Source organism: Ornithodoros turicata, chromosome 2 (assembly GCF_037126465.1).
Source record: "Ornithodoros turicata isolate Travis chromosome 2, ASM3712646v1, whole genome shotgun sequence".
Taxonomy (NCBI): domain Eukaryota; kingdom Metazoa; phylum Arthropoda; class Arachnida; order Ixodida; family Argasidae; genus Ornithodoros; species Ornithodoros turicata.
This window is the reverse complement of record NC_088202.1, coordinates 60,445,617-60,461,297: the sequence shown is the minus strand read 5'-3', so window position 1 is coordinate 60,461,297 and position 15,681 is coordinate 60,445,617. Positions and strand designations below refer to the sequence as shown.

The 15,681-nt window shown below is 46.2% G+C and overlaps 1 protein-coding gene across 3 annotated transcripts in view; it reads left to right on the top strand.

Annotated features, from left to right (window-relative positions):
* Window positions 1-15,681, top strand: part of LOC135385476 (uncharacterized) — an 85,512-nt gene that overhangs the window by 63,778 nt on the left and 6,053 nt on the right. For 2 of the 3 annotated variants that reach the window (XM_064614809.1, XM_064614811.1), the window contains exons 2-8: window positions 1,690-1,983; window positions 2,385-2,616; window positions 4,788-5,212; window positions 6,297-7,321; window positions 10,166-10,474; window positions 12,256-12,368; window positions 13,281-13,451. In XM_064614809.1, the coding sequence (XP_064470879.1) occupies window positions 1,690-1,983; window positions 2,385-2,616; window positions 4,788-5,212; window positions 6,297-7,321; window positions 10,166-10,474; window positions 12,256-12,368; window positions 13,281-13,451 (2,569 nt within the window). The remainder of the gene's footprint in view (window positions 1-1,689; window positions 1,984-2,384; window positions 2,617-4,787; window positions 5,213-6,296; window positions 7,322-10,165; window positions 10,475-12,255; window positions 12,369-13,280; window positions 13,452-15,681) is intronic. The other variant, XM_064614810.1, reaches the window with a different exon arrangement.

Sequence of the window (15,681 nt, the reverse complement as noted above, 5' to 3'; positions counted from 1 at the left end):
AGCGCCGGTTGTGAGATACCAGCTGGAACGGGTGGAGGGACGCTGATTCTTTTCGGGACTTCAGTGTGCATGCTGACGTGCATGAAAGATGTGGGAAAATTTCCCACCTGGAATGGTGAAGTGAAGCGGTACTAGGCTTTATCTTATCGCAAAAACGCAATAAGTCCCCGAATGAATCCAATAAAATAATCGCATGGACATATCTGGGGAGGGCTAATGATTAAGGGACACTCCAAACCCAAACCAAAGGAAAGAAAGAAAAAAAAAAGAACGAAAGAGAAAGTTTGTCACATGTTTTTTATGATGCTTTGGGTCATTGTGTAGACTATTCCAGTGCAGTGCTTTCGCTACCAACTTATCACCATCACTAGCTTCCTTCTTTTGTTCTCCCACGCTATTTCGGCACTTGTGTGGCACAAAATTTGCTGAATAAATTTTATCATACCTTAAGACAGTCCTCAATCATCTCTGTCTCAGTTGTACGCCCTCGTGACATCTCAAAAGGTGCAACAGCTCGCGCTTGTGACACGTAAGGCCGAAAATGGATCTGAACGTGGCTTTCGTTTTTTCCATCTAAAAAACTAAGGTGGTGTTAGGGATGAAATTTTGTATACGTAGCACCTGCGCGTAACCCACTCAGGAATAAAGCTCCAATATCAAAATCTGTCGTCGTCTTCAAACTGTCCCTTTAAAAGGGCACTAAAGTGGTTGATGTTTGTGGGTCTCATAGGCTACTAGAAGTAAGAATATTCTGTTCTCTGTGTTCATTAGTTCGAATACACTTGTACTGCAATGCAGGAAGAAGTATGCATACAATTACGTGCAATTTTGCGATGCGTGCCGACTGTGAGGTTTGTGGAACAAGGAGTTTCACTTCAAAATGACGAATGAATACGTGAGAAAGACGAAATATCCCATCCGCCAATGACGATGACATATGGGTTTGTAACAAGAATAGTTCCACTTGGAACCATATTGTTGTCATGAATAACATTGCAGAATATACGTTGCAAGAGATGGGCTTCACAATCACACAACGGCGTTATTATAACAGTCCCAGCACTGATCTAGCTTCTTGTGTGCACGCATCTGCAATCTGACCTGTACTGCTCCACTCGCACTGGGTAGTAACTCTGGCTGTTGCTACTGCAGAATGTGCGTCCCAGCGAGGTGTATCTCTACGCGTCGCAGCCAAGTCCGAGCTGAGCTAGGTGTTGATTGGACAAAGAAATGCGGGAAGGGGACGTATCTGCAGTATATTTCCTTCGAGAATTGGGTGTGCCACAAACGACGTACGCTCGACATTTTTTGCTGCTTCGGAGGACGGAAAGAGGAACCCCGAATTTGCACCTTCCTTCACGTTTTAATTACAAATGGTGTAACGGATGAACCCCCATTCCTTTTGCAATACTGTCGGGGTAAGGTGTTGAAACTCCTCAAACTTGTACCTTTGGTAGAGCATTTGTGAAAGGGAATACGGGCGTGAAATCCTCTTCCCCATGTAAAGTATCCATAGAACCCCTCCCAAAACATTTTTCTGGCTTTTCTAGACCATGTTGTGACTAGTTTTGCAGTACCTCCTTTGGTCATAGTTTTCGATGATGCTGATGCCTCTGTTGTCATGCTCAACTATTTTTTTTTTCTCTTTACAAAGCTACAAAACTTACAAAACTCTACAAAACTTTACAGGGCCCCCCTCCAACAGCTAGCATCAGTGGACTGGTGTCCCCTCATGCAGGGGTCGAGGAGGAGGGTGACGCTGGACTGGTGCTGCTGCGAGGAGCAGAGGGGGACGCAGGAGAGGAGGAGCTTGGGGCTCGCCGCCCCATGAATGCCTTTTTCCTCTTCTGTAAGCGGCACCGCAGCGTGGTGCGTGACCGCTACCCGCACCTCGAGAACCGTAGCATTACAAAGATCCTGGGGGAGTGGTGGGCAACACTGGAACCGCAGGACAAGAAGATTTATACGCAACTGGCGAAGCAGGTGAGTTTTGGGACGTCTCATACACTTCCTGGTCATCCCTTCTTTTTGAGTTATGAGCATCGAAGATACACATATATCATGAAGAACAGGCACATAGCAACCTGCTTGCGTTTGACTTCTTTCTGCCAAGGGTGTCCTAAATGGAAATATTGCAAAGCAGGAATATGTGCGAGAACTGTACACGCATGCTGGGATACGTGTAAATAATCGGAAATTATCCATACTTCAGAATTCTTATTTGAATGTCTTATTTAATGCATGATGGAAATCAAACATATAGCCAGTGGGACAGAAAGGAGTAAATGCCTGGATAGTTGCCAGAACACTGTTCTGAATTTGATGTGAAATAATCAAAATGGGAGCCAACTAGATGCAAACTGGCACTGTCGTTGCTGTTTCAGTACAAAGAAGCATTCATGAAGGCCAACCCAGACTTCAAATGGTGCAAGATGCCGACACCTCCGACCCGGACCCTCCTGACTCGCACAAAGGGTTCCAAGGGGGATCCCAAATGGGGAGGAGGTTTGGATCAGGCAGCTAGTGGGACCCCTCCACCCAGGGAGCGTCAAGAAACACTAGAAGGAACTGAGGCTGGGGTGCCAAGGGTCACCAACTGCAGTCGAACGACGGCAGGTAAGACAGCCTCAACTGCCTTATACTGCCAGTTCTTGTTCAGGTAAATGGTCAGTTTAGTAGGCTCATTTAAGAGTCAAGGAAGGTCTGCTAGTATAGTAGGTCTGCTGGAGGTGGCAACCTGCCTGGTCTCCTTGTTGAAAGCAATCCAATTGGACCTTCCCATGTAAAAGACACTAAGTGCGTATAGTCAACTTTTAACTTACGAACCCTCTGTATTTCTGCTTTTTTTCCCTCATCAATTTCCAAACCGTGAATGCCTTCTGCGGTAACCAAGCTGAAATACCAGTGTTTTGATATCTTGGGTGTGTCCGAATAGTGATGCTGTCACAGTGTGCGTCATATGTGCGCTGTCCAGCCAGAGTATTTGAACGAGCACTCTGGGCACCGCTGCACACGCCATCGACTGCTTTTTGTCTGCAACATATATTTAATAAAGCGACTCCAGAGGGCGCATAGCATGAGGTACACAAGTGGAATTGGTCGTAATAGCAGACGACACGAATTTCTCTTAGTTCATCATAGACACCAATGAAATTGTGGCATTTGTATTGTTAATTTAATTGTTTAATTAATTGTGTAATTATTTTGTTAATTTAATTGTTTACTTGTTGTATTTTTGTTTGTTTTTATTTGTTAATTTAATTGTCTATATGTTGATTAATTGTTGTGTTAATTTAATTGTGAATTTTAATTGTTTTAAGTGCTAATGCGTATCTAACGTGAGGACTAAATTTACAACTGTAATTGTTTCGCACTGTTTCGCCTTCACGGTATGCCGTGATAAGTAAGACGGTATGCCGCTGCAAACCGTCGTCTGCTAAATTTTTCTACAAACGCTCCCTCCTCTGAAACTCGGCGCAAGCACGAAGAGCACTCGGCGAAGTCTGCATCGGAGGCGACTTCGCAAACTGTGCCTTCTGTGACGCACATGTGCGCCTGTGGAGAATTCGGATGATGCACCATTATGGCAGCACTTCCAGTGTGCAGTATGCAGTGGCGCATCTCAGACTATTCGGACACACCCCTTGATTCATGAACAGACCAGGATATCTTGGCTAGGGGTCAACAAAGCACCATGTGTCCGCGACGACCGAGTGCAAACCTGCCAGCGGGGTATCAAGACCCTCACTTTGGGGAAAGGGGCGGTTTCTTTTCGGAAGCACGTAACGGGGCGGGAGAGAGGAGGAAACCTAATGCAGTCATGGAACTGCTGCGCCAAACGGCGCCAATAAGCTGATCTTACTACGTGCTGCTACTAATGCATATTTTTTGGAATTATTGCTCTATGCTTGCTCCAAAAGGGACTGCCGGACATGCAATGAAAGCGAAAATGAAACTGAAAGTTGTATGGTGTCTCTTACCATCGTTGTGACGCTTTTCGGAAGAATCTTTCCGTGGTGTGAGACCGCACCAGGCCCCAGCATTTCCCCTTAGAGCCCATAATTCAAGATAATCCACATAACACTGGGCACTTGGCCAATGAAAATGCACCATTATGCATACCGAGATGGAAACTAAATGCGCTAAGGCTGAAACCCACATACTATCTCTCAGTTAACAGTCAAGTGTGTTAACCAAGTACACTACGCTGCCACCTATGTGGGGGCATCTACTTTTTGGGGGGCGATCGCACCCCCCCTCCCCCATGATCTGTCGCTGAAACCAGTGTACCAGTAAAGGTGACTCGATGACTTTTACACGTATGTAAAGTACGTCTGTATTTTCTGACTCCCTTCCCATTCATTAAGAGCCTCGATTTATGAACAGTATCTGAAAAATTTTGGCAGTTCAGACATCCAGGGTTGACTGTATTTCATATCTTGGGGTTAGCTTGATCGACAAATGGCTGATTTGTGAGGGTGAGCTATGGCTTAATGGTGAGGAACTGTGAGAGGAGGAGAGCACCTGACAAAGCATCTCCAGGCATTGTGGACGGGAGAGGGAGGGATGTGCAAGGATAGCGTTGTCTGGAGCTTCCCTTTGTTCAATTGTCATTGTTTCTACTGGTTCATGGCATATTTTAGCATGGTTTTGTGATCTGGTTACTGAATGTATAATGCCTGCAAGCATTCTGCATTAACCAGTGAAAACAAAAAAAAGGCTTAGAATACATTTTCAACATCCTGGAGGTAGAGGTCTGTAGATTGACAGCACAAAATTTACTGCAGAAAAGTCGAAGAATGATCGTGGGATGGATCCTGCGAGCAATTTCGACGAAAAGACTGGAAAGGGGTCGAGGGCAACATCGACACCTCCCCCATCTTCTAAACAGCAGCAGGCCCTTCCTGTGCCCCCACCATCACACCCTCCTATGAACTGCAAACCTCCAAAGAAGCGTTACTTGGAGAACATGGAGAATGGCACATACTCTGCACCATCAGCAGCAGCAGTTACAGTTGGTCAGCAGAGGGACAGTAAGTCTGACTCATCATCATCTCCATCGCCATCACCTTCTCCAGCTCCTGTGGCAATATCGAGTGGAGGGAATGGTATGGCCACTGGGAGTGGTTCCAGCAATGGTTCAAGCATTAGGTCTGGATCAAGGGACCAGCAGACTAGTAGTGCCTGTTCTGCCCTGTTGGAGCTGGCTGAAGTAAGTATTGCAAATTTTGCTATTAGGGATATGCATGCATTCGATGGTATAGACATTAAATAAAATCCAATAAATCTCTCTTGCGACTGAATTCAAGTGGCCCCCAAGCTTTTTTGTTTTCTGGTGTTGTGGTTGTGCGTTTTCCCTGTAAAGTGGAGCTAGAAGTACAATAAAATAAGTATAGTACTATGCCATTTTACTGCATCTTGTAGCACTAATTATGTTTCTTGTTATCGTTATGTATGTCTATATTACTGTATCTGTTTGTATATCCATCTATCGATTATAACTGTCTTGCTGGAAACATTAAGTTAAATTTCTTGACTGTACTTGCACAGTCTAGATTTTAATCTTGCGGACAAGTATGAGTTATCCCGAATCACAACATTCAGGGTGTCTACCAACCTGGAAAACCAGGAATTGTCAGGAAACTTTGATGTGACTGGAAAAGTCAGGGGATTGTCAGGGAATTTGCCAAAAGCAGATGAAGTCAGGGAAAATACCAGACAAGTGCCGTGACCATGTGCAGCGAATTGCGAGTGCCGATCAGTGGCTGAGCGGCCACACCGCAGCAGCGTTGCCGCGAGTAGCAGTTGGCCAATACGACAAGTTTAGCGGCAGAAAAGTAGGGTAGCCTCATTAATACTCAAATGATCTGTTTTATAAGGGATCAGCATCAAGACATAGCAGCAGGCACCAAGTTCCCCTTTGTTTTGGCCAGGGAATTCGCTAGAAATAGTCAGTGAAAATCTGGAAAAGTCATGGAACTCGAAGGCTGCAATTTGGTGGATACCCTGACATTCTAAACTGATAAATATGTGCTTAAAATGAATGTAGCAAACCGGCTTTAGATTTCTGCTCTTTTGAACTCGTCACAGTGCTGTTACTTCTCTAGCCTGAAATTTTCAAGGTAGTGATGCTCTAGTCGTAGTGTCCTACAAACATACTAAAAATGTGCTACTGAAAACTGCGAAGAACCCGCTATGTCAGCAGGTTGTGATAAGTAGTTTCTCCGTTACAGAGAATGACAGTGAACACATACAATATTGCTGTTAAATTGTCATGATTATACCTTGTTCCACAGGGCTGCCAATCTAACAAGCGAGCCACTCCACCCACAAGGCATGCCACAAGACCTGTGCAAGATGGGCCAGTAGCACCTCCAGGCTTTGGTCCTATTCCTATGTTTGATGTGAGTGCGGCCAACAGGATAATAGACGAAGCTTTCAGCCAGCCTACTGTCTCTTCTTCGCCTTCTGCTGGAACCTCTTCGTCTCTGTCAACAAGCATACCTTCCTCTGTGGCAACATCTGTCTCACCTCCCACATCCTCATCTGCATCATCCAGCTTCTTTAACTTGTCGTCTGCAAAGTGTCTGGCTCAGACATTGAACAGGCGTCCTGAATCTGACGAACTGCCCCTTAACCTGTCCAAAGAGCGACCCACAACAACAATAAAGACAAGCCAGCAGGACATAATCGACCACATAATTGAGAAATTTTTGTGTGGGCCAAGCAATGTTACTCCGATGGATGGGACTGTGTTCTCTGCGGAAGACAATGTGCCGGCTGCTGCTCACATACAGGAGGAAGGGGCTGGAAAAAGGGGAGAGGAACCCTGTGTTAGGAGAGAGGAGCCACCTCCCCCTCAACCTCGGAGGGAGGAGCTACCGGTGAAGAAACGGGAGGAAGTGTATGTGGTAGGTGACGTCGAAGCAGACAAGGGATGTGATACAGCACGGACCCCGGGAAAGGGGATGCGGCGAAAAGGGGCAGTAGAAAAGGGGGCTCCTCCTTCTCCTTGTAAGAGGGCGAGGGGTGGTGGAGAGGATGATGGTGGTGAGAGTAGCCCAGAGAGGGGAGGGGATATGAGGAAGAGTCAGAGGTCATGCAAAGGACAGCGGTATCAAGCGCTCTTGTCCGAGGGAATGCTGGTGCCAGGGGCAAAGGACAGGAAACTGATGGGCAAGGACGGCAAAAAGGGAGGTGAAGAAGAAAGTGGAGAAGGGGAGGAAGAGTGTGAAGCAAAAGGGAAACGCAAGATGGCTGCAGGTGGCGCAGTTGGGAAGGAAGATGATGGAAAGAAGGGTGCCTCTGGCAGAAAATCTAGGTGAGTTCTCATGTGTCTTTTATTGATTGAATAGGGCACAGATGCTGTTGTTTAATATGATCTCTACTTCGTACTGATTTTTTTCATTGGCTCTGAAAGTACATTCACCAACCAATTTTTTGGCCAACTGGATGCCATAAAATCAGTATGAATTATAACAGCAGTCAGAGCTTTGTTCAAAATATGTGGGTCATACTATTGGCACACTATGACAAGGACGCAGAAAATTCTGACACCACTTGGCCGCTTTAGTAGAAAAAGCAGACACTGTTAGCGATATGTTTCATCCCTGAACAAACTCGGTTTTCTTTTTTCAAACTTTTTACTCAGAGAAAGAGGCCTCAGAAGTTGTCAAGGTACGTCTGCTCTGCAGTGAGCGAACGTGAAAACACATTGTGGCAAATTTTTCGGAGGGTGTCTTCACCGCAGCATGTGGTGTGGGTCCAGCCACAGTGGCACCGTGGAAAAACAGATTTTGGGTTGGAAGATACAAAAAGAGCACTTTTTGCATATTAGATGAACACAATAAATAGAGGTGACCAAATGAATGTATTTCGTTAACTCGAGCGCCGAAATAGATTGGCGTCTATGGGGACGCGTACCAGCGATGGAAATTCTTCGTTAAACAGAGGACTTCATTATTGAGAGGTTCAACTGTATTGCAAGTCAGTGCTTTGTCCCAAGCATGAGAGGCATAATTCATGACTCTATATAAACTACCATGTTCATAACACTAGTTGATTTAGCTGATTTATGTGTGCTGAAGTGGGGCGAAATGCATATTTCGAGGAGATTGCTCTGTTCAAAGACCCTTATGCCTATGCAACCCGAAAAGTGAACCTCACCAAAACTGTACCCTCCGACGTCATCAACATTAATGTCCTTCTCAGTCCCTCCCATCCACCAAGACACTCATAATAATATGCTACCCCAGTAGTTCCCAAACTTTGTGGCCCATAGAAATATCGACGATCTCGTCGCGCCCCCCACTCGGTTTCCCTCCTCGCGATGCCAGACGTCTTCCGATCTCAGCGCATGATCGTTAGCCAAAACGATACACTGACATTTTATTGGAGCTACATTCAGAGCGAGTTCTCTGGGCCAAAGAGTCTTGCACAACGGCAGGTGCTTGTGTGCTTTCAAACTCCAAAGATGATTTTTGTTTGGCAGTGCTTAGAAATCATTCCATTATTAAACATCTGGATCCGCGCAAAACTCTGAAACCATGAATGAATGCTTAATCCTGAACAAATACTGTGTCGTGATCTGCTAACTATATACTGCATGCTTCGCTCACCAACAAGACACACCAAATGGTTTTCTTAGGTTTTTAGAGGGTGTACCTTGAAATGAAGTGATCGAAATCCCCGTTGCAAAATAAACTACTGTACGTAAATGTTATCTGACTATAAAATGCGCACTCGTTTTCTCGGGAGACTGCCAACAGCGAACTTAGACCAACTTAGACTATACTGGACAGAACAATGCAAACAACGAAGTTGGGCTAACCTAATAATAAACTGATCAATGTGCTGCTCTGGCATGTGCGCCATGCTAAGCCTAACGGCCGCTAAAATGTGGCTTTCGTTCGCTAAAATGACTTGGACAACCCGTGAATTTGAGTGGTTAAATAGTGATGTCGTTTTTTTCAAACACCTCATATCTTACAAAGCAATCGAGCATTCACCTTGATTTTCCATGTGAATTTCAAGATCGGGGATTTTGCAACCGGGAATATTGAGGTCCTTCCGTTTTTAGCGTCCCCCCTGATGCCACTGCGCAGTGCACTGTGAAGTCTGGGCGTCCGCATATGCCGCGATAGACGCAGACGCTGTGGCCTTTAGTGGGAATGAGCGGACCTCACGGCATAGATTTTGGCCCTCGTGCACAAGTGAAAGCAGGCATGAAAGCGAGCCTGTGTGATGCATCGAAAGCGTCGCGTACCTCGCATGCAAGCACATCATGGACGCATTGTGCTGCACGCCAGAATAGTGAGGAAAAAATAATTATTGTTCTACATGTCGGACTATCCTTGCATTCGCTGACCAAGAGTGAGGGAGGCTCCGCCTCTTGGATGCGGGCCAATAGGAGGACGCGGAGGGCAGGCACTTCCCAAGCCTCTGCTCTTGCCTAAGAGATGGCGCAGCGTTGAGTTTCACGTGTCGCAAGGCTTCTGCCATGGCACACCAATCTAACAAATGGCTTCGCCGTCCGTTAACCAGTGCACGCACGACTACCGTTTGGCCTCGTTCCCATGTTAATGGACGGTGAAGGTGCGCCATGGCAGAAGCCTTGTGGCAGGCGAAATAACGGTAGCTACACTCCTGTCTAAGCCTCGTCCAGCAGTTGGTTAGATTGGTGCGCCATGGCAGAAGCCTTGCGACACACGAAACAACAGTAACGCTGCGCCATCTCTTAGGCGAGAGCAGAGGCTTTGGAAGTGCCTGCCCTCCGCGTCCTCCTATTCGCTGGCATCCAGGAGGCGGAGCCTCCCTCGCTCTTGGTCAGCAAACGCAAGGATAGTCGCGTCCATTCCCATTGGCAGCCATAGGCACGTGACTTCTCCTGAGCTGCCTCACTGGCGGCAGTGAGGGCTGTGATGTCAGGTGCCCATTTCCTCCACTTGTATTTACCCTCTTCCCTGTGAAACATTCAATGCAGGTTCAGAGTGGTGCAAAGAACTGTCTTTTACGTTTATCTGGGAGAACCTGGGATGACCTGTCGCAACCCCTTTGACAGCATATAATTTGCATGCATTTTTACACATGCATGACTTATATGCCTGAATGTCATTTTATGAGAAAGGGAAATGTCCTTTACTCACTTGCATGTCTTTTAATACAGTAGCCCATTCAACCTGGAAGCAGAGATTGCAGCACTTCCCAAATGCAGCATGGACTTGTTCACACGGAAAAAGAAGAAAAGGAAAGGAGAGGAGGAAACTGCCCATGGAGAGTTTTCCTGTCGAGACGATCGCTTCCAGAGCGACACGGACCCGGCCAAGGACCCGGATTTCCGGCCTAGCGGAGGTGTGATGCGCCGCATTAGACATCAACGTGGGGCAGGGTCTAGTAGTAGTCCGGAGAGAGAGTCCACTACTGGTGAAGAGGGAGCAATGGGGCAGGGATTTGCATCGAACAAATTCAAAACTGGGTAAGTGTCACTATGAGGATCTGTTGTCTGATTAGTTGGTTAGGAAAATGCTTAATATATTTGTGACAGCACTGGATCATATACATATGTGCAAGATTCTGATTCGCATTAGTACCAACCTGCGACTGAAGTTTTACAGGGTGGGCATGATGATGACTAGAGCCTGAAGTTTTACGGTTTTTACCCGATTCTTCCCCGAATTTGCATCTCAAATTGAAGGTTGCCTCTTTTGGGGTGAAACCCGATTTTGTATCCGGCAAATTGGCCTCTCTGGGATGCCTATAAGAATGCACTAACTTACTTGTTTTGCAGAAAAATGCAGTTTCATCACTGTTTGTACCAAGCCAATACAGTTAGTTTGAATAACTGAGCCTGATTTCTCCCCGAATTTAGTGTACTGGAAGTGTTTTCACCCGAATTCAGATGCATTTAGTGCACATGTTTATTTACCCGATTTTTACCCCCCCCCCCCCCCCCGAATTTAGGAAAAAATATTTCCCGAAAACTTCAGGCTCTAATAATGACATATAAGATCACATCCCCATACCTGCCAAGTCTCCCGATTCATCCGGAAGACTCTCGGATTTAGACCGTTTTGTACGATTGTACGATCGAGAAGCAAATCTCCCGGAAAATGCAGTTTCCCCCTCTATATCTAGAATGCTTGCGTTTTGTCTGGCCACACAGACGTAAACATCAATCCCGTACCTGCCCGACTGCCATTGGTATCGCTGCAGCTTTCTATTCTAGTTCTGCGCTTCTAGTTTCCGCGCATTTCGTCCGTGTTTTAGGGCGACAAAGGTGCCTTTGCCGTGTTTCTGCCTCGCATATTGCAGACCACGGCTTCGTGTAAGCGAAACAAGTATCTGCACGTGTTTCTGAAGCTATAGACAACTGAATTGGGACGCGTGATTACGTCCAGGAAAAGGCACAATGTGTTCTGCACAGTTTATGACTGCAACATCAACATTCCGTGTGCAGGGTAGCCCGTCACTGTTGTTACCCACGTTACGTCAGGGGAGCACAAGAACCACGTTAAGTGCAAAGACAAAGTGTACTAGCTACATCAGTTTTTCCGAAATCGAGACAAGGACCGGACAACAATATTATCCGTGCGGGCCATTCTCCTCCGTGTTCCCAACTCCCGACGTTGCAAAGCTGTACATGTGTGCTCGAAACCGCGCACAAGAGCTCATGATAAGCGCGTGAACGGAAAGTGTTTGCAGTCGCTGTTCACGTAACTGACGACGGCGATGTACAACTGTAACTGATGGTTGTGGTGTATTATGCAAACTACTTGTTTAATGACTCGTTAACTAACTGTTCAACAACTACTATGTAGCTCTCCTGAGAAGTCCAGATGGGCTTCTGAAGTTCAGCTACGTTACTGAGGCAGTGCTGAGCGAGTAGTGTTGAATGTGAGGGCAGTTCAGCATCGCGAAGAGAACAGAGACATAGTTTCGTGCCTTCACGTTCTTTTGAGAAAGTGGCGTGGCCTCGTCTCAGCCAGAGACCCAGATAGTTCCTCGGAGAGGGTAAAGTCTCCTGCTACAAAAATTGTGCCTGATGAGTGCTGGTGTCAAGCCTGCGTGTTACATATGCACATAAAAGCCTCCCAACATCGGCTTTCTCCTATATCGCATAGCAAGGTCATTTGCCAAAAAACGTACCTCCCCCCGCTTTTGAAATTTCCCTAATTCGGATGTTCTGGCAGGTATGCATCCCCATATTGTAGCGTTATATTATGAACATACGATTGTTTTCTTCTTCTTTTGCTGCAGTGACTTTGATTTAGAAGAGCATCTGGCTGCTCTGCCAAAATGTGACATCGAGGTTTTAAGTCGGCGGAGAAAAGCTCGGAGGAGGGACTCTGGCTCCTCAAGTGGAAAGCCAGGTATGTTCCTGGTGTTGGAGGGGTAACTGTAAAAAAAATATTTGACATAGGTACTTGTATTGTAAATAGAAGGGTGTGACTTGCAAGTGTTACATGTACAGAAATATGTTGTGGTCTCCTTGGAAGTGAATCAATACGTAATTATGGAAGAGCCTGTCTTCAGTGGAACTAGAATCCTGGCAATCAGTGATAGTGCTGAACGGGTCTTTGTCTGTGCATCAAATGGCTGATAAAAGGATTGTTGGAAACGTTCTGGAATGGAACGTGCCTGCACTACTGTGTGTCTGTTATTCTAGCTGTCTCCCGGTTTTACAGCTCGTGTAATAAAACCCGATTTTTGCCCTCTCAACTTTCAAGAAACACAAAATCCGAAATACACAATGATCTATGTATAAAGACTGGCTGACCCTGTTTACTAACCCATTCGCTTTTGTTGTGTCCTCTGTCTCATCGGTTGTGGGAAGTAGGCCAAAATGCAGGAAGCCAGCGATTCGCTGGTCTCCAGGAAAGTGCTTGTTTTAAAAGCATCCCCATCGATGGTGACTCTGTAAAGGCTCCTTGTGAATCGCTTAGCACCGCCAGATGACGCTAGTTGCCCAGTGTATTGTGGGAGGTATTTAGACAGAAAATGAAAACTTTGCAATTATCCTTTTTGTGTGTGTGTGCAAACATGGAACCCTGGAGGAGCGGTTGGAGGTCGGGCGATACAATTCTTGCGTTGTTATTTGACAGTGACGATGATAGTGGCTGCCGATACCGAATTCACCCTAGACAATGAATGCAGTGATAGCGACAAAGTGCAGAACGATGCACGCAGAGGGGCAACAAAAAGGATGAATCAAATGCGTTAAATCTGTTCTGCCCACGTAGGTCAGATGATTGCTTAACTCTGTGGAATGCGGATGTTTGTAGGGGCCAAAGATGCAGCCGACGAGGATTCTACAGTAGAATCTGATGCAGGCACAGATGCCACAGAAGAAAACGGGGCAAGGGAGGACTGGCACAGTGAGGATGACGATCATGATGACCGGCAACGTGTTGATGACCGGTCGGAAAGAGCAGACAAGCGGCGTAATAGGAAAGGTGAGTAATTGTTTCTGACATAGCAGTGCTAGATATAGGCCGAGTGTGACCAAGCGTGGCATAAACTGATTCAGTAAGGAAATGTGTCATGTTGTTTCGGTTCGTATTGCTTACCACTCAATAAAAAATCGTGAAAGCTGCAGCAGTTGTAGGATTGCTGTGTGATAGGATTGTGATTATACTGCAGGTACGGTGTAGTACGCTGTATTAGGATTTAGTGATAGTTAAATCTGCTATAGATGAGTACCTATTCACTGCTGCGGTGCTCATTGATCTTACCCAGGCCTTTGACTCTCTCAAGCACCATATCTTATAATTAGAGCCGGACGTTTTCGGGTTAAACCCGATTTGGCCCGAATTTACCCCCCGAACGACCCAGCAGGCAGTCGGGTTTAACCCGATTTCTACCTGTCGCAGCTCCCGTTCCGTAAGTTGGCTTTCCTGCGTAAGCGAAGCATTTGTGCATGCGCAAACGCTGCCTCCACGTGCGAGCGCCTCGCGCATGCGCGCCAGCCGCGCCATGACGAAGGAAACTCGCCTTTTCGCTTTCGATTGCTATCGGCTCTTCGTAGTTTCGTTTGATGAACCTGTGCATTTATGCATTTCATGCATTAACGTCGTGACGTTTGTCTTTTGACATGATGGCGGGTCGTAAAAAGAAAAAGACTTGAAGACTGGGTCATCGAGTACAACGATTTGGAAATAGTGAAGATGGGTGACAACGGAAACATGCTCGCGTGTAACTTTGTGCTGCCGTCAGACCCGGCGAAGAAACCCTCGCACCGGCAAGAAGACATGATAGTCTAAAGAAGAAAGCGAAAGGTGCGCAGACCATGTTTGAAGTTTGCTATCGTCAGCGTGAAAGAGAAAAGAACGCCGAAGGTGTCGTTCGTAAGTTCGTGAGCGCACCGGCCAAGTGGAATAAGCCTCGAGCAGGCTGATGGTCTGCTTGGAGACTTTTGTACGCAAACACTGTCCAGCGGCCAAAACAATGCCCGGAGTGCACCAGCTTCGTCGTAAGCAACTCATCGAAGTTTTCGGCAAGGCCATGGTGGGATTCCGCGATGATGTGAAATACGCAAAACTGAGCTTCATTATCGACGAGTCTCCCGACATCCTGGGGTATCCTACCGTAAATACCTGCGATTTTTTAAAGGTTCTTTATCTGCGGCGTTGGATATTTTGTATAGCAATAACAATATTTTCTCTTGCGATGGGAAAATTTCTAAGCCAGAGGTAAAAAATCTAAAACCATTATTCCCTAGAAACTGGTACACACTTTCATTTAAAACAAACTTCATGCAAACCAAACAATTAATCGCAGCACTCGAAAAATGTATGGGGATTCCCATAGAGGCCTCGAGGTGTGATGCACTTGCCTTAAAGGTCTAGCCATGTAAATTTTGCCGAGTTCCTGTGTCATTCTGAGCAAGAACGACGAACTGTATTTCACCCGAAAAATACGCAAATAAAGAAATTTCGCCCGATTCCACCATGTTTTCCTGCTCACCAGATAACACCCGATTTTTACCCCCCGAATTCTAAAAGCAATAAAACCCGAAAACATCCGGCTCTACTTATAATCCAAATTAAACAGCTGTGGTATCTGCGATCCCACCAAATTCCAATCTGTTCGGAGGGCACACTTTTCTTCCGTCTCGGGTACATATCTGAACTGGCAAAGGTCCACTGGCGCTACCCTCCATTACATATAGTCGAACCTCGATATAACAAAACTCGTGGGGACCGCAATTTCTTTCGTTGTATCAAACATTTAGTTGTATTGAATTGAAGGTCACGAATCGCGACCTTCGCGAGGGCGCGCGCTGTACATAAGCGACGATAACTCCTGCTATGATGCGGAAAAGTTTTTCGTGAAAAATGACACAACTACAAATACAGCGCCAAAGGGCACCTACGGCATTTTATTCTTGCGTGAAATAGCTGGTTATTTATTTCTGCATTGTGACTAGAAGATGTGATGTCACGCGTTGTTCGTACGCCGCCAAAGCATCCGCAGCTTTCTCCATATTGTGTTGAGATCCCGTAAACTTTCTAAGTACGTCTATGGCAGTGCGTCTTCCGTAAGGCTCTCCGTTGCTACGACATGTTTCTCCCCGTCAAGAAAATCATCTTGGCTGATTTTGTCACGTACGTCGCCACACGAACGAAGCGTTTCCCACGTGCACGCGATGGCGCCTTATGTCTCGTGCTCTTTGCTGTTACCTTC